Source organism: Terrapene carolina, unplaced genomic scaffold, assembly GCF_002925995.2.
Source record: "Terrapene carolina triunguis isolate 2854851 unplaced genomic scaffold, T_m_triunguis-2.0 Scaffold113, whole genome shotgun sequence".
In the NCBI taxonomy this organism is placed as follows: domain Eukaryota; kingdom Metazoa; phylum Chordata; order Testudines; family Emydidae; genus Terrapene; species Terrapene triunguis.
The window spans coordinates 12,490,550-12,509,383 of record NW_020664464.1 but is presented as its reverse complement, the minus strand read 5'-3'; the positions used below and the strand labels follow the sequence as shown (position 1 = coordinate 12,509,383).

At 39.6% G+C, this 18,834-nt stretch overlaps 1 protein-coding gene across 2 annotated transcripts in view; it reads right to left on the bottom strand.

The window, feature by feature from the left end:
- The window catches only part of CEMIP2 (cell migration inducing hyaluronidase 2), a 74,899-nt gene that overhangs the window by 26,548 nt on the left and 29,517 nt on the right, over nucleotides 1-18,834 (bottom strand). For both annotated transcript variants that reach the window (XM_024211016.2, XM_024211015.3), the window contains exons 3-7: nucleotides 14,979-15,119; nucleotides 11,863-12,424; nucleotides 8,465-8,634; nucleotides 5,490-5,678; nucleotides 1,403-1,572 (exon numbers count right to left, since the gene is read on the bottom strand). In XM_024211016.2, the coding sequence (XP_024066784.2) occupies nucleotides 1,403-1,572; nucleotides 5,490-5,678; nucleotides 8,465-8,634; nucleotides 11,863-12,424; nucleotides 14,979-15,119 (1,232 nt within the window). The remainder of the gene's footprint in view (nucleotides 1-1,402; nucleotides 1,573-5,489; nucleotides 5,679-8,464; nucleotides 8,635-11,862; nucleotides 12,425-14,978; nucleotides 15,120-18,834) is intronic.

Genomic DNA, 18,834 nt, shown 5'->3' with positions numbered 1-18,834 from the left:
ATTGTAGCAGTCAAAGACCAGCTTTGTAATGCTGACAACTTGTCAACATCTTTCTCCACTGCATTATCTTAATCACAATAGGAAACTTAAAACCCAATTTATTCCCCTCCCACAAAACAAAGCCTACAGCAAAAGAGAGACTGTAGATCTTTCCCACCATTATTTCCAGCATTATGAAACTAAAATCTATACCCCACACTTAAAAAAGGAGACTAAGCCTGTGACAAAAACAAAAAAAACAAAAAAAATAAACCCACAGTGAAAGCAAAGCAATTTGCATTTTAAAAGGATGAAGCCTCAAACATTTCTAACATCTACTGGGCACAACCATAACACCTCAATCACTCCTTGCATTTAATCCCATTGGAATGAATATGGCAAGTTTTATCTTTAACCCAGCTTCCCAAACTGTGGGTCTCAACCCCAAATGGGGTTGCACCATCAGCAAATGGGGTTGAGGTGATCCCTAGTGTGGGGAGGACACCATTCTGCTCTGCACTGTGTAACCTCGCATGTATGGTGTGTGTGAGGTCACAGTGCCTGGGGAACACCATTTTGCTCTACAAAATAGTATCCTCCATACAGCATGACCTCACATGCATCATAAATGAGAGGTTCCGCTGTGCGAAAGAGCCATTTTGTAGAGCAAAATGGTGTCCTCCATGCAGCGTGACCTCACGTGCAGCGTATGTCAAGTCATGTTAGGCAGCGGAGGCTATTTTGCTCTTCAAACTGGCATCCTTCATGCTGTCTGGGGTCCCGGGAGGAAATCAATTAAAATGTGGTCATACCAGCAAAACATTTGGGAATCCCTGCTTTAACCACTAGTTTCCATACTACTGCTTTCCATCTCAGCCTTAATCTTCCTTTAACATACAGCCATGCAAGATATACGAAATGGTAACACTAATGCTCCTTCTATATCCCTTTATTTTAGTAAGTGACTCTTGGTTTTGGGTGCCCAACAGGAGATGCCATAAAAGGGCCCAAATTTTCAGATGGTATGTGCTCAGCACTTTTTGAAAATCAAGCTCCATTAAAGTGACTCAGGTTGGGTACCCAAAACCAGTCACTTTTGAAGATCTTGCCCTTGGTATATTAAATCATCCATGCATTGAATAATACACAATATAAACATAAGCAACAGGCTTCTAATAACATTATACACATTAATATTTCCTTGTCCCTGATTCTTCAGTCTAATTCTTGGCAAATGAATTCCAGTTTTAGGAAAGATGAGAAGAAATATCGATAGAACCACTCAGTGAGAATTTAGTGAATATCAGGTTAGAGGATATTGAAACAAAGTAGTCCTCCCCCCCCCCCACCCCAAATTTAGAATTAATACTTTGGCTCAGAAATCATCCTCAATCTAAGGAAGCTACTTAAAAGTTTTTCAAACCTTGATTTGTCCACCAAATGTATCGTAATTGAAGTATTGACACTGATTGCCAGCATAGCAGGACTTTTCTGTCTCTCCCTTGATTAGGATATTCCTAGTGAGAACTCCAACCTCTGCCCTCATGTCCACTCCATCAATAACATCTCCCACATGAAGGAACTGGGGATTTTCTGTTCAAAAAGTCAGTTCAAGAAAAGAAAAATTGTGTAGATGACCAACTTAACTTCTCATCCATTAAAACCAGAAATGTAACTTGTTAGCTTACATAACATGCTCACTTAAACAACTAGAAGATAGGGCAGGCAACATTGTATTTTAAAACCTCTTGGAATACTGGGTACCTGAATCCTAATGTTCTGATTGGTTAACAAACACTCCTCATCAGAGATGAAGAGTCCACTACCACAGACAAAATACACATCACTGGCAGGTGATAAACATCAAGCAACAAATATCTGTTGCCACGGGGTTCTGTACAGAAGGCAACACTCTCTCCATAAAGCAGAGGGCTGCTGAAGAGGAGACTGGGTACCAGGAACAGCAGCAGCTTTCCTATAGCCAGGTTTTTAGATTGTAGTCAATTTAATGATACGTAAGCACCCAACAGTGCACAGAGAACTACTAGGGACTAGTATCCTCCCCACAGGGGAAAGGAGGAGGGTCCTGAAGAGGATGAGTGTTGAAGCTTCCCCATGAGACTGAAAGAGGGTGGCAGTAACCTTCCTTTAATCAGGAAATAGAAGTGAAGAAATGGAAAAGATTAAGGATGTTTAAATTATTAAAAACATAACTTCAAAAAACAGTAGGATTTCAAAGGAGAAGTTGCTTTAAAAAAAAAGTATCAATTGGCTAATCTTTCTCACACAGAATAATCATAAAACCTGGAAGTGTGTGATAATTGATTAGTAAATTCAAACACCTTTTCAAGATCAATGGCCTGGATCCTGCAAAGCCGTGTGTACATGCTTAGTCTTATTTGCTGTGGGTAGCCCCACTGACCTCAGTGGGACTCCTCACAGTATATAAAGCCAGCCTACATGCACAACAGTGCAGGGCCTAATTCAGCAAAACTTTAAACACTCATTAAAAAACTACTGAAAGAAAATTCCCAGACTCGTTGTTCCATTTATTTTTCTGACTAATTTGGCTCCTCCCTAAATGGGAGAAACATTGCCATCACAGTTAAACATCCTAATTAAAAAGGTCTTTAAAAAACAAACCACCACCAAACAACAAAAACTTTCATCTATTTTGGTCCTCACTCACAAATTCCTCTGAAATATTAACCTTCATTCATTTGTTTATATTATGTGAAGTATTATCCCAGTAAGCCTTAAACTACAAATGGGCACTTCTTTTATTTTTCCATTTATTTCTGTATTTATAGGCAACTTCTCCCCTTAACACAAAGCTGACATCTCTGTCACAGCTGCCTCTGACTGCTACAGAAAGAGTCCAGCTGAAAATTTTCAATAGGAGCACTTCTCATACTATGCCTGATGTTATGTAAAACTGACCAGAACTGGTACCTTTTCCTTGCAGCTGACAATCTTTGTTCATTCTCTTCCCCACCCTTCAAAAAAGAATGATGGAGAGGAGACAGGAAAGAAAACGGAGGCATTCTTCAAAAAATACTTTCCCCTAACTTCTGTATCCTACAAGTATTACATGGGCTACCAAAATTTAAGGAAGGGAAATACTAAAATTTTCCTTTTGGTGGCAAACTAAACTAACAAATTGCTTCACTTTTTCATGTTTGTACAAGATACAAATAGCAGGTGAGAAGAGGCCTAATTCAAGGCATAATGTAACCATACTCCCCCCCCCCGCTAAACTGAGGAGAGAATTTGGCTTGACACGTTTTGCATGACTTCCAATAAAAATAAAAATGCCTTGGGGCATAATAAAATTTCCCTTTACTGTCTGCCTTACTTGGTTTCAAATTACTAGAAAAGAGCACTCAAGTTAATGCTGAAAAGTAGTAAGATCGGACAATTTACCATTTTTATGAAAGTGCTAATTTAAAGCTCCAAATTACTCTTCCTTTCAGAAGGTGTGCACATTGTACTTGACTCCCTAGTATAAGCCCTGTAAAAAATGTTACTGACAAGCTCTGTAAGAGCAACTCTAGAGTGAATCATACATGGACTAAAAGGTATGTTTTCCAAGGTGAAATGTATTTATAAATACTAAGTTTAGAAGGTGACTGAAATACAACATGATTCCATATAGTGAATTACACACTGTATCCCAAATTTTGAGTTAAAGAATAGCTTCAAAGTGGGAAAAAAAAAAAAAAAAGAGGACAGACAAGGAATACATTTTGGATGACGTGAAAAACACATGGCGATTCAGTAAGGAGAGGAGATACAAAAATGCTGTCCCAGATGGCAAGACAGTACACTTTTTCACCAACACTGGAAAGACATTTTCAGAACAAGAAAGAGGAAATTGGATCCAGAACAAATAGGAAGACAGACCTGTTTAGGAGGGGAACAATTTGGTTGTACTTCTTCCATACATGAGAGCAAATGAGGAGCAGCATTCCACAGATGCTGGAGACTGGAGGCTAGGACTCGGAGGCTAGAGAATTAAGTTCTTATATAGTCAAGATGAGAAGATACAATTGCAACAACATGTGTTTCACCAGAGGCACAGAGGCAGTAAGAAACAGAGTTGCAATCAGAGGAGAAAGAGGAAAGTTCAGGAAGTAAGGATATTAGGATTACAAGCAGTGGAAACAAATAAGAGTTCTGAGTCTAAAAGAGAAAGAGGGGAGATAAGAGTTGTGTTTGAAGGTGCTCATATTGTCCAAGGCAAAGTCATAAATCTGAGAGGCCAACAGGACAGACAGAGGTATTCCTAGGTGTCAAATTATATGGTGAGTTGATCAATGTTAAAAGTGATAGCTAAGGGTAAAGCCATGAGAGGAAGAGGATGAAAGCTCAAGATTTAAGACTTGCACGCCCCTCCACAGAGGAAAAGTTTTGGCTTGAAGGGGGAGCACAGAGGTATAAGAAAACCAGAGATGCCCATACAGTAGTCTCAGAGGATGGAGTGGGCTGCAGAGGCAAAATGGGGGGGTGGAGGTGGGGTCCATGTTCCCCCTGCCCAATTTTTGCCAGAGTTTGCTGGCCCTGCTTGGTCACATTGTGCAGCCGTGCCCCCGCCCTACACGGCAACAGCTAGAGCTGGCAAACTGGGAGCTGTACTGTTGCTGTGGGGAGAAGCAGCAGCACACAGCTGGGAACTGAGGGGCTGCTGAGAGTAAGAGAGGGGGACGTGTAGGCAGGGGCATGATGCAAGCTGTTGGGGAGGGCACTTTTAATTGTGCCCCACCCCGCACTAGCAGCAGGCACAAGTCATCTCTGCACTGCAGTGAAGTCAAACAGAATGGAGTCGTAGGCAGTAAAAAAAGAAATGGTCAACTACATGTAGGCGAGACATTTCTGTGTTATGCCCAGAACAAAGAAAATTTGCAACCAGTCAGAGATCCACTGCATGAGAAGAGATCTGAGATGAGTCACTTGCATAAACATTTTGCTGAAAAAGAAAAAAGGAAAAAAAAAAAAAAAAGAAGATTTACAAAGAGAAAATCAGGGTCAAAGGAAGGTTTTATTTTATTTTATTTTTTTAAAAAGAGGATATATCATGGCACATTTAAAGAGTTAACAAAGGCACTAAAAGCAAAGGAATTGAAAATCACAATTCAGGGAGCAAAGGTGGGGAGATAGAACCAAATGAGAAGTTACTTTTAGGATCAGATTGTTTCTGAAATATCCACTGAGAAAAGTAAAGAGGAAAAAGGAAAAGAGGCAAACTGCAGTGTTTGTGGGTGCAAAGTTAACATTGTCACAAATCATGACAACTATATACTAAAAGAATGAAATGTACTCCTCGCATATAGCCGGGGAAAGTCTGGGAGGGGAGGGAGAGATGGATGAATGGTCTGAGCCTGTCACTGGGAAGAGTTTACTGTTCCCAGTATAAGAGGCCATTTCAGGGCATTATCCTAATTAGTACATAATGTTTTCACCCCTCTACACAGTCACATTGTACGTACCTTACATTTTCATCAGTCTCCTACCTTTGACTTTGACCTGATATCTGCTACACTCTGGGCAGGGAAGGAGAGTGAATTCCTCTGCTTGGTACATTGAATAGTCGGTGCTTGCAACTACAATCTGGTCTTCAGGCTCCCACTTACTAACATCCTCCAACAGATCTAGTATCACTCCATCTATAGCCTCTACCTGGAAACCTGAACGTGGGACACCTAAAAAGGAAAAATGATGCATACAGCAATATATAAAGCTAGAACTTCAAATGTCATCTACTTTACAAATACTTAGTTATTTTAACTAATAAGGAACTCAGATATTTAACCAACATTTTAGAAAATGTAAGAAGCCTTCTAGTATGGTACTGCTCTGAAAAGGGATTATGTAAAATGACCTTGAGGGCTTCATGTTTGGCGAGTCTGATTCAGATGTAATGATCTCATTTTACCAGTAGAAATGATAGGCTGAAAGGCAGAAAAACTTGTGTAAAACCTGGGATCGGAGAACAAAGCTGGGTACTTTCCTTATGCACCACCACCAGAAGAAAGACTTGGCAAGCCAAGGGTCACCTGTACAACTACACACCCTTCACTGGGTTTGCACAGATACAGGGACTCAAATTAATTCCGTTGATACATGTGCAGGAAGAGGGATCTGGGGCAAAAATCAGTACTTGGTCCTGTTAGTGAAGGCAGGGGGCTGGACTCGATGACCTTTCGGGGTCCCTTCCAGTTCTATGAGATAGGTGTATCTCCATATATTATATTAGAATACAGCTCTATCTCACTTAGCAGTACAGAGCCAGTATGGCTAACAAATAAAAAAGCCAAAACATACTTGTCACTAAAGTGGGCAGATACAACTCAATATACATATTCAACAGATGGTGCCATTTTTCCATAGTCACTTTTCAGAGAGACTTTAAGCAATTCAGAACCAATATTTTGGTCATTATGAAAGCAAACTGTTAATTCCCTTCACATACCTTGCCCATCACCCACAAGAGTATAATCTCAAAAAGAATAAAAGATATGCAGTAGTCCTCTCAGTGAGGGAAAACTTCATAAAAAGAACTACTGGTATTTTTAAATTTAGATCTTCTTAGACTGAAAAAGATGTGAAACTCCTTCACTTTAAAAGTGATAAGTGAATTCAGTTGTTCCCAAACGTATGATGCTAGAAACTAAATTAGTTTTCTGGAAGCTGCCAGGAAAGTGAACTGCCTGGCAGACAGGTGATGTTTAAAAGAAGTAAGCAGGACTCTGGAAGAGAAAGTGTGGTGAAGTGGGAGTTTAGTGACCCCCAAAATATGACCAGACAAGGAGAGTCTGGAGTTCCATAACTTCTTGGACAATTTAAGAGAAACCATTCTTAGGAAATTAACAGTTCCACATATTTATGGAACTGGAGTAGGGAGGATCCCAGAGGAATGCAAACTCAGACAATAACAAAAGCTTACTGGGAGATAGACCTTTCATGGCATACATCCTGGATAATCAGCTGAAGAACAGCATCATAACACTAACATGACCAGTTAGGGTATCCCTGACCTTGAAAAACTACTAATCCCCCAAGCATATCTATCTCATAAGTCTGGTAGACCTTATCTGCATGGGTATCCCTTCAGTCTGATAATTAGTCCAAGAATATTATTCTTATACATATCCTTTTTAAAGACCAAAGACCAAACTGCAAACAGACGAATGTGACTGTACTGAGCCACTGATTAAGAGGAGCGTTTTGTAAATCTGAAAATCTATCAGAGCTCCAGTAGAGAGACTTAGGCTGTGTCTACACTGCCACTTTCAGCGATAAATCTTTAGTCGTTCGGGGGTGTGAAAAGACACCCCCCTGAGCGACAAAAGTTTTAGCGCTGAAAAGCGCAGATACAGACAGTGCTTTATCACTAGGAGTCAACCACCCCCTCGTTCAATGTGGTTATTTTTAAAATCGCTGGAGAACTCTCCCCCAGCTGCTGCGGCTGCGATGTAACGTGGGCAGTGAGGACATACCCAGAGACAGATATTCCTTGGCTTTGTGGTGAACACAAAGGCCTTTACTACCCATGACAAAGATGCTACATCAAGGCAGAGCCATACATTTAATGGGGATCCTACAATGCCCTCACAATGTACAAGGGGACTTGCGGATATTTATAGGTCACAGGCCTTGGTGCAGATCTTCCTGATCAAAAGTAGGCTGCAAACAGCCACCAGACTCAGTGACCTGCAACCAGTTTTGTTTTCTAAAAGAAATAAATGATAAGATTGACCTTTAGCATCATAAAAGATGAAAGTGAACTCCTAGTACCGATAACATTTATTGCCAAGGAATTTGACCTCAGAAGCAATTTCCTTTTTCTAATCAGCACCAAGACTATGGAACTAAGAATAAGAAAAGCAGTTAAGGATTCAACACCACCAAAAATATTCTTGTGTTCAGATACTGCCTACTACCAGACCAACAGACTGTCAGAAGTATGCATGTCAGAATAATCCAACTAATCAGAGACCCTTTTGTGAAAAATAAAATCAGCCACGCTTAAGAATCCTCCAAACATCACAAGCACCAGCAATTAACACAATATTCTAATAGGACTAAAGATAAGAAACCAAAAAGGCAAATATGGAAAAGATACATAAAAACCCACAAGCCTGTCAGATCTCCAGCCTGCAGTAGGTGATTTTAGGTTTTAGTATTTCTAAGGATACAGCTCCCTGTGTCCCCTTGATGGTATGTTGGATGCCCACAGCACTGAAGCAGACAAGGATATTTACATTTTAAAGTTTTCATTTTTTATACAAATCCAAATAGAGGGGAAGGTATTTCATCCAAAAGTTAGGCAACATTAATGGTAAACAGACAAAAATAACTGCAGTAATTAGGAAGTTAACTTGCATTAATAAAAACTGTTCTAGAAAATAAACCAAATTGTTTTTTAAAACAATTTTGCCTATGAAGCTTTTAGGGAAAAAACGAACACACAAATAAGCTTTCCTACCTTCATTCCATTCACTAAAAGCTCTCACAGCAAACTTCTGACCATCCACTGTGAAAAATTCTCTTTGAACAAGAGCTTTTCCCCCAGTGCTATGATTTTCATAGTCTCTCACAGATTCGTTACAGGAGGAATTTCCACCACCTATAACACCAACTAAAGTCCAGGCTTGCCTGCAAAAAATGAAGTAAATGTTTAAACACAAAATCCCCTTAAATTAAATGCTTTGCAAATAGACACTGTATACAACAATCATACTAAATTTAGTCAAACATTTATTCTTTTGCCTCTTTTCCAAAACTCTTTACAAATATAATTCCAAAATGCAATAGAAGAATGGGACCTCCTCATGCAAGAGATAATTGTTGAAAATATTTGGTTGTTCCCATATGCAGGCTGGAAAATGCTCACCACTCATTTCTACTGCCCCTGGCCTCCTTCTCTTCTTTATTTTTTTTAAAGATTCCAGACTTCAGGAAATATTGTTAATACTTTGTCCAGTGACCTCAAAGTATTTTACAAACCACAAGATTATGTAACAAGTGTTGTTTTGTGCATAAAACAAGTACAGAGAGATTCAGACCTTGTCTACACTAAAGAATACTTGCCAAAGTTTCCCACTATGGTAGTGCTAGAGTAGAGTAGGCACTGATAGCAGTTAAGACTTTCAGACAAACCTGCTCTAACCAGCCTGGAGACCTGTCTATAGTGCCAAATCCACTGTTGAAGCTGAACTTGCAGTATTAACAGTGTGGGAAGTTTTTAGCTAAATGTATACATATACAGTACATACACTTTACACGGACACCCCCTGAAATGATTTGTCCAAGACCACATAGTGAGTGAAACAGGAGACTGAAACAGAAGCCCAGACTTCCATGCTCTACTTCACCACTTTCACTACATATCCTCTCATATAATGTGCTTTCCTTCATCGTTAACCCCTGCCTTTCTTCATATGTTCTGACCTTTAATCAGAACTGGGGTTTGACTTATTGGAATTTATAAGCACAATATTTTAAGATTCCTCTCTTCCTTACTACACCCCTATGTACTCTAATCACACAGCCACCTGAATCAAACTTTCCAGTAATTTTTTTTTAAAAAAGAGCATTTGAAATTGGAGTATGATGTTGTACACAGCAAACCAATTAAAGGGGGGTAACATTTTTCGTAAGCATTCACTGTTCCATGCTATGTTTATTACTTGCATAGTTCACACTCTCAATCATCGGTTTGAGACAAAAATCCTATTGTAGCTCTGAGACTCAAATCAAGCATGGTCACATCACTAAGTCAGCAATCCTTATTCCTAGGACTACTGATTAGGCGATTAAAATCTAATTCTGATAAAAAATAAATACCCTATTATACCAAACAGAATCTGTGCCAGCCAGTCAGCTTGCTGGATGGCCAATCATTCACCAATTAAAGGCAAAAATTAAAACCTTCAACCCAGACACTAGTTTATTCATAAGCGTAGACTTTTTTTTTTTTTAAAACAAGTATTTTTACAGGTTAAATCCCATAATTGCTGTATTCTAGTCTAATCACAATGATGCAAGAATGTTACACTGAACATGTCTTTCTATAGCCTCACTAACCAAGAAGTCAAAATAAGCATTAGACAGAAAGAACATTCAAAGAGATACTGTCAGACTGAAGATCTCTTATTTTGGGTGGGAGGGAAGTCAGTTAAAAAAAAAAAAATGCAAAGGTAAGATGACATGAGACATGAGTGACTATTACTTGCGAGTGGCCAGCAGAAGAGACATGGACTGTCACTGTCTTCTGCTGCTGGGACAATAGGAAACAGAATTCTATTAAGAAGAAGGGAGTCTCAGCCTACCTGTGAAAGCAGCCAGGAATCAAGAAGGGGAGGAATGGGGGGAAAAAAAACCTCCTGCTCCCTCCCAGCACATGAGGTAGGGAATCTTTCCATTTCAACTGAACAAATGCTGATACAAATGAGGAGGTACAACCCTCCCCCATCCCGCACACCCATCCCAGGAGGTTATGGGACAGATCTGGGCACCTTGAATCCGAGAGGTCCTCCTCCAATCACTTCATGCTCACAGGAAGAGATGTAGGATCCAAGGTGTCTGTCTCCACAAGGGCACAACCAACCTTTGACTGAGTCTTTACTGTATCCAGGGGACTGGTACATATTATGGTATGCTCTACTGCCCCCACATTTGCTGTTCCTAGAAAAACTTCTGAGGCTAGAATCCAGACTTAGGAAAGCCTCCCAGTCCCAGGTGACTAGATCCTTCTCTGATGGCTCAGAGGATTCTTTCTTGCTGGAAAGCCCTTTAAAAGGCACCCAAGTCACAAGGATATTTCTAGGACAACAAACACTAAAATGGTATTTTGTCAAGGCAAGAAGTTGGAACCCTGACGTTTTTCCTGAACTGCTGAAGCAGAGGGAGCATAATAGCCCAAGTCTGAATATGGGGAGGTGATGGTGGGAGGGAGAGGGGGCACGAAGACACAAAACCAAAGACACACTATTGACTTACTATTAGATAAACATTTTAACAATAATATTATTCTAACAAATCCCAGTGCAAGCTGAAGATTGGGTTCCACTCAAGCTAGCAGAAAAAGAGGAACAGACACAGCTGGCGACTCAGAGATTTTATATCCTTGGCTTTCGAATGCACACTCCCTAATAGGCTACAACACACTTTCAAATGGGTTCCACGACCAGGTGGTCGGAAATGGGATTGTGATCTGTAGAGACCACATTATGAAGGAGAAGTTGAGATGCCTAGCAGATGCAGTGTCAAAATATTGGTTTCTTATTAATTGCCAGAGAAAAGTGCTGACAACAGAAGGATGCAGCAGCTGTCTGCATCACTTTTTACTCTCTCTCTTTTCTGTGGGGCAGGGAAGAAGTTAAAGTTTGTTTGGTCTGATTAGGGCCCCTTTTTTGAATGGTTTCTAATTTGTCACTTCTTACCCCAGAGGTGTTAGGAACATGCATCAGATGCCAACACCTGCTTTTGAATTGTGCACTTAAAAGAAAGACAAATTCTGAAAATAAGCACTAGTCATACAATTACATTAAAAAAGTTATGAAGATTGGTGCACTAGAGTAAGTGTTAAAATTCACTATATATACAGCTATAAGTGTTATAATAAGCACTTACAGGCCTTTACACTGTTAAATAATGTACTAATTAATCCTCTTCAATACTTCTGCAAGGGATTATCCGTAAATAAGACATTTATTTGCATACCGTACCAGTGTGCCGAGCTTTGGAGGACAGACCTAGGGTGAACAGTGTTAGATTGTGAAAAAAATAGCATACTTCCTTAAGGTTTCACAAATCCCTGTTCACAGGATATCTACATCTAGAGAGACTAAGTGGATTTGAAGTGAAAAGAAAATTATTTACCTGTAACTCAATCCTTTGACAAGCTTACTTCCCAGAAGATTTTGAATAGTGAATCTGGTTTCATCCAGGAGATTTTTAGCAGCTGAATCTCCCACAGCAATAGCAACAATGCGGCCAGGATCCTGACCTTTTAAAAAATCCTGAAGTCTCCTGCTTTCGTTTTGATATTCATGGGTATCAAACTTATCAACAACCAAAACTTGTGCTGTGTCCTGGTCAATCACTCTCACATTTAGCCCTCGGGAAAAATTCCTTTCAAATGCATAAGAACCAGAGGCCAGCCCTGAGGAATACATAGTCTTTGACAGCAAAGTCCATGATAACTTCTGAGTCCCATGCAATTCCAGTGTTCCATCAGAGCCAACACCAATAAACTTTTTGCCAAATGTTGGCACATGATCACCTTCATCTGATTTGCCATACAAGATTATAGTTGCTTTGGATTTATAGCGACAGTTCTGTGCTCCAATATGAAGCGCTCCACCATCCTTTATCAGGATAAAGCGAGTTCTCAAAGTGATATGTCTGGATCCATCTTTATCATCACCAAAGACAAGCAATCCTATGGGAAATAATATTTCAGTATTAAGCTATGTTTTAAAGAAACAGATTGCCAAAATTAAAAAAAAAAAAACCACCCTAAATGTTAGTGGAAGTTAAATCATTTTGATTTCTAAATGGATTTAGGAAAGGGAAATGGGTTTTTCAGGAAGTCACATGTTAAAATTTATCTGGAACAGAATTGTAACTTCTAGTATAATGACATTTTGACAAGCTGTCTTAGTTTTATTAAGTATGATAATTGCTAATCTGTTCTGCCAATTTGTTTTCTCAACATCTAACAAACACTGCATCAATATTGATTCCACCAATCAGATATTGTCCTTAGAAAGTTATTGTCCAAGTTCTGCTTTACAAGGCTCCTAGAGTCTCTTGCAGCTATCCCATTCAAGAGCCAGGGGCATTTGTTCATCTGTTTATATATTTGAGACTCTTGACACAAAAGCAAGAAGTGCCGTAAAAGCTGAGGAGCTAGTGATTGAAGCTTCAATACCACTGGACCAATAATGACTGCAACATCAAGACAACTAGACAGATATGGAATGATCTAGCAAAATTGTTCAAATTTAGACAGACCTACCAATGCCTACAGTATGATAGGAAAGAGAGACGAATTAACTAATTCCCAAGAATTAGAATCATCACTCCATTTTTCTTGACTTTGGAGATATATGGGAGTCTTGGGTCCCATTATGCAATCTAGTCATAACTTACACAGCACTATCCATGCATCTGAAGAAGTGTTTTTTTTAACCTACGAAAGCTTATGCCCAAATAATGTTAGTCTTTAAAGTGCCACCGGACTCCTTGTTGTTTTTGACAACACTATACAGGCACATTGGCTGCTGTGGGCAGCTTGCACGTGGTGTATGTGTGACAACCAGGGTCCAGACATCCCAAGGGGCAAAGAGAAGGTTTAAACCCCAGCAATGAACAGTTAAACCAACTGACTGCATACTGTATTATTGTACTATAAAAAACACATCAAGTAAGGTCTTTTATGAAAGCTCGTAATGTATACAGGCTGTGAGTATGAATTTACAAATTTGTGTATGTAGAAAACTGTGCTCAGTCTGTGGTGCACTTCAGCTATCTCTCAGCAGGGCGGTGAGTAGTCAAGCAGGGAGGGGCATCTCCTAAGCCTGCTGTTTATACAAAACCGGCATCAAGAAACTACCCATTGTCCAGCCCAGGAAAAGACAATGATGGACCATTAGAGTTAACGGAAAGACACTGAGACAATTTGAAACTGAAAAGAACATCCTGGCTCCCCACACAGATTAACCATGAGTCACCACCATGGGCAGGAGGAGTGGGGGAATTAAAGAAGCCTTTTAAAAGAAGGCTTAGAATTGAGGTTTTTTTTAAATCCAGAATTTGGGGGAACAGGCTCAAGGGGAATAGCTTCTGGGGTGGGGGAGAATTGCTTTAATGCAACAGGTAACTCTTATTAGAAAAGGGATTTTATCTTTAATATGAACTGCAAAAGCCTGAGGTTGCCTCTTTATGTTGATTTTCCATGTGACTTGTATGTGTTTGCCTTCCCTTACTAATTCATCTTTGAATCTGTGTTTATTTAAAAACTTATTTAGTTTTATCCCAGACAGGTTGCTGCTGTGCAAACAGTGTGGAGTGCATATGCCTAGGGAAGCAGAGAACAGTTTCAGGCCTTCAAGGGTGACGAGCCACAGGGAAAGAGTCTGAGTGTCCAGTAATTAAGAATTTGAGGAACAGGTATTTGGGAAGACTCGGGACTGGAAGAGCTGTTGGTGTCAACCTGTAAAGAGTAACTAGGCTGGTGAGACCTTTTGTTTGTGAGCTGGATACTGGGTGTCAGGGAACAGAACTTTAGCTGCACAGCACAAAGTCCCCCAAAATTTACAAGACAGGCAGTGACAGAACCTCTTACTGATCTGTCTGGTCCCCAAAACATCACAACATATTACTCTTAACACACCGAGATATGCTACAGAGCCTAAGCACGTTACCAGTAGAGATGCAAAAGTGATAAGTAAGTTTTATGTCATTTTGTGCAAAAATATTAGTCATTTAGCACTGGACAATTTTACAACTCAAATTTTATTTTCTTCAAAGTGATCATTTTCATATTGAAACTATCCAAGATTTTAAAATAGTGTACATTTTCAATGCAAAAGTATTTGTTGGAATGATGTTCAATTCTGAACTTTCCTAAAAAACCAGAACCATCAGAGTGAAAAAGCCCCATTTTTTTAAAGTACAAATGCTAATTTTCAAAGTTTTTCCACTAAATATTTCAAATGAAACACAAATAAAGTTCTCACATTTCATTGCCGGGTTTCTGCACACATTACTAATGCAGAAGAGCAAGTGTTTTGATAACACCTGAATAGGGAAAGGGAAGTAGATGTTTGTTTGTATATGCCAACTTCCCTCCTCATCTGCCTTCCCTCTTCAGCCAACACTGTCACACTCACCTACACCTGTCTAAATGTGCTTGGACATAAATCAGAAACGTGTTAAAAATGGGACATAACAGTTGACTGAAGAACGTGGCTTGTTTTGCCATTACACACCTCCATCCTGTATGACTATAGAGTGCACTGTAGCATCCAAATTCAGACGAAACAAATCCCCGTTTTTGATGATAACTCTCTTTCCAGGATCTTGTCCAGGGTTCCAATTCTGAAGACGAGGGTTCTGATCTGGACAATTCTCTGCAATAACCAACTCAATTAAAAACACCACAAACACATTAAGACAAGACATTGCCATATAAAATCAAAAAACACAAGTCAGGGGTTGTCCTCCCTCTACAGCAACATGAAGGTTTCATTCGTTAGGAATAAGTGGGTACAACGCATATGACGTTTCTTTTCCAAATTAGATGGAATGGGATCAGAAATAACGGATGACATTGTTTCTTTCTGTTGTTTTCCTAAATTTACCATAGAAGATACCGCAGTTAGTCGCATCAGTGTTCAAACTTATGCAGCAAAAACAGTGACAGGATATGTGAAGGCTGACTAAGCTTTAGTAGAAGGAATGTATTCTTGTTCTTAAACTGAGCCACTTAGTACAATAAAGAGCATTACAAAATGCTCCTGCCAAAAGGGCACCAATCATTTAGATACCACGGTGACCTGTATGCTATCAGCTAAAGTTACAAAAACCTAGAATTCTCTTCTCTCAACAATTGGGTTAAGACTGTTAAAATAGCTGCCTACTGCAGCAGTAGAGACCGGACTCCTCATAGCACGGAGGTGGGGAGACAGACAGACAGAGATTGGAAAGACACTCTCTAAAGCATCTGGAAAAGGAGATATTGGGGGTAGGAGGGCAAACACAATAGATGCCAAGACTAACAGGCCAGCACCCAGTGTTGGAACAATGGCTGGATGATTCCATGTCAATGGAATTCATCCATGTAGCCTTCTCACTTCTCCTTTAAAGACAATCTTACATCAAAAGGCAATTTAGCTTCAGAAAATAAACGGGCATGTAAGAATAGACAATTGTAAACACCCCTATCTAAGGAAGTGGGATAGCCACCCTGTAATGAAGTAGTATCTATTCAGCTCATCTTTACTGTGATCATTAGTATTTCTGATTTATATTTTATAACTTCTTTAACACCATATTGCCACTTCAATCCTTTTCTACACTGTGAATTCATATCAATCCTTTTCACGGGAGCCAAGATTTGACTTAGAAAAAGAAGATTAACACAACTAAATATGTAAATACATGGCCAGAAGAAACCTAAGGGATAATATAAACTCTACAAGAAAACAAAAGGAAGGAAACATCAGGGCAGGAGAAAGTTGTTTAGGGTGGTCCAAAGTAGTGATGATATAAAACTCAACAAATGAATTTGAGCTAAATAGCAGGAAGCATTTCCTTAATGGTAATATCTGCTAGACTGTTGATTAATCTCCAAAGGAAATGGAAGCCCCATTATTTCAGAATTGGACTGTACAAAGCTGTAGGGAAACACATTGCCAGGGGCACCAAAGGGAAATGTAATAAGATGATCTAATGAGACAGTAAATTTACTATAAGTTCTATGAAAAGATCTATAAAGTGCAATGCTAAGGACTAACTTCAGTGCAGATATAGGAAGGAGGGGGATAAGAAAGCAATTCTAAAATTGAATGTTTTAGGATCTCCAGTTAATTAGATGGTGACAAAGGAGATATGAACATCACAGGCACAAAATTAAGTTCCTCTAACATAAATATTCTTTTGAAACACAGAATGTGCATCTGTTCTCTGATTGCGATGAAGAAAATTAAGACTTTTCTCACAGCTGGAAGTGCATTGAAAATCTTCCTTGACATTCAGGACAAGGGACCACAATGAAGCACCCAGCATTTAATACTGCACAATGTATCACCCTCCAAAATCATCAGTTATGTTTTATACAGATACGCTTTTCAGTATATATTCCTGTTTTCAATTATTTGCAACTTTGGCAGACAACTATGCCAAACTAACCATTCAGGCTGAAAATTTTCCAGGCTGGGTGGTTGCTTGATTTTAAGTTTCAGCAAAAGCAGTTCAACTGTTTCTGAGAACAAGTTTAAGGGGAAAAAATGCTGTTTTTCAAATGTTATTTATATATATATATGTATATATATGTGTATGTGTGTGTGTGTGTGTGTGTGTATACACACACACACACACACACACACACAAACTGAGAAGCTTCGAGAAATAACTTAAAATTTGGCAGAGGGTTGAGTAGGCGGGGTGTCACCACTGTGGTCACATAGGAACCTTTCGTTGTCCCCACAAAAATCCCTCAAATTTAGGGGGATAAGCCTCTGGAAAAGTCACCACTTTCGTATGCTCAGTAGAGGCTTACAAGAGTCTGGCAGCTAAATTCTCTGAAGATTCTGTCTACCCTCAGCATGATGCAGCCCAGGGCTGCAAGTGCCAAGCAGAATTTCTCTACATTTGCTCATCATTGAAGCCCAGGGTCACTTGTAGCATGAGACAGTGGTACTGAGAGCAGAGAGGAGATTGTCTCTCCTTGTGCTCTCACTGGTCTCCCTTGCTGTACTAAAATAGCCTGACTAGAACATAGGGTGAGAGGAGCAAGGAGGAGGGCAGAAGCAGAGAGGGACAAGCTGGGAGGACAGGACAGAAAGGGACAAGCTAGAAGGAAAGGGTCTAACCACTACAGCACACTGCCCTCACCCCCAAAACTTGGAATTCAACCCAGGGTTCCCGAGTCTCACTGTTTCTCTATTAAATAGCTGTGAAAACTATTAGCAAAATGGGCATCTCATCCCACCTCCAATATTCACAGAGGATACCAGCCTACTACTTCTACCAGTTACTCCATTAGCTCAAGTGGTAGACACAAGTCTTTGCTGTGGATATAAAGATTCCAATCCTGCTGAAAAACTATGAGGGGGAGGAAGGGATGCAGAGTCAGCATGATTCCACGACAGAATGTTTGGATTTTTTTTTTTTTTTTTTTTTTAAAAAGGGGCGTAAGTGGAATTCTCCTTTAGATAGATGGAAAATTCCAGTCAATGTGTCATTTATTTTAAGACACACGGAATAAATTTAGGCAGGCGGAATGTAACTAGCTGTATTGGAAATGGCCTAAATTCCAGGATTAATACTTCTGTTCTTGTAAAGAGAGCAATGAGATCTCTAATAATGCAAGTAGTCAGGACCTGGTTTTAGATCTCATCAAAGAAGACTGGACCTCAAGGAATTCAGTGCTCACTACCGTATTAATGAACTGATTAAGGTATAACTCAGAGGATAGTGCCACCTACTGAATCATCAACACCTCTTCCTGCAACACCTTGCGTTTCCTTGGAAGTCTGCCAAGTACTGATCAGGCACAACTCTATTTAGGGTGCAAAATTCAACCAGTTCAAAAGTCTGATGAAGGAATGGCTACAAATCGAATAAATGTCATCTTGAAGCAATCTGCATATGAACACAAAAGCACACTAACTCTTTCATAATTTTACAGATTTTAAGGCAAGAAGGTAACATTATGATAATCTAATCTGACCTCCTGTATAACCCAACCCAAAGAAATTTACCTAGTAAACTCTACAACAAATCCATTACTTTTTAGAGCCTCCACTTTACAAAGTCTCCCAATCTAGATTTTAAAAGACTTCTCAAGTCACCTCCTCCTAACCTTCTCTTGGATAAACTAACTAGATTGAGCCTCTTAAATTTTTCACTGTAAGGCAGATTTTCCTAGAATTTGAATAATTCTTGTGGCTCCTTTTGAACCCTTTCCAATATCTTTTTTTGAAGGGTTGACACCAGAACTGAATTACAATGAGAATACCACCTCCCGACTCTCATTCAATATTCCCTATTTACACATCCAAGGATCCCACAGCACTGCACTGGGAGCTCACATTCAGTTGACTATCTCTAAGTTCTTTTCAT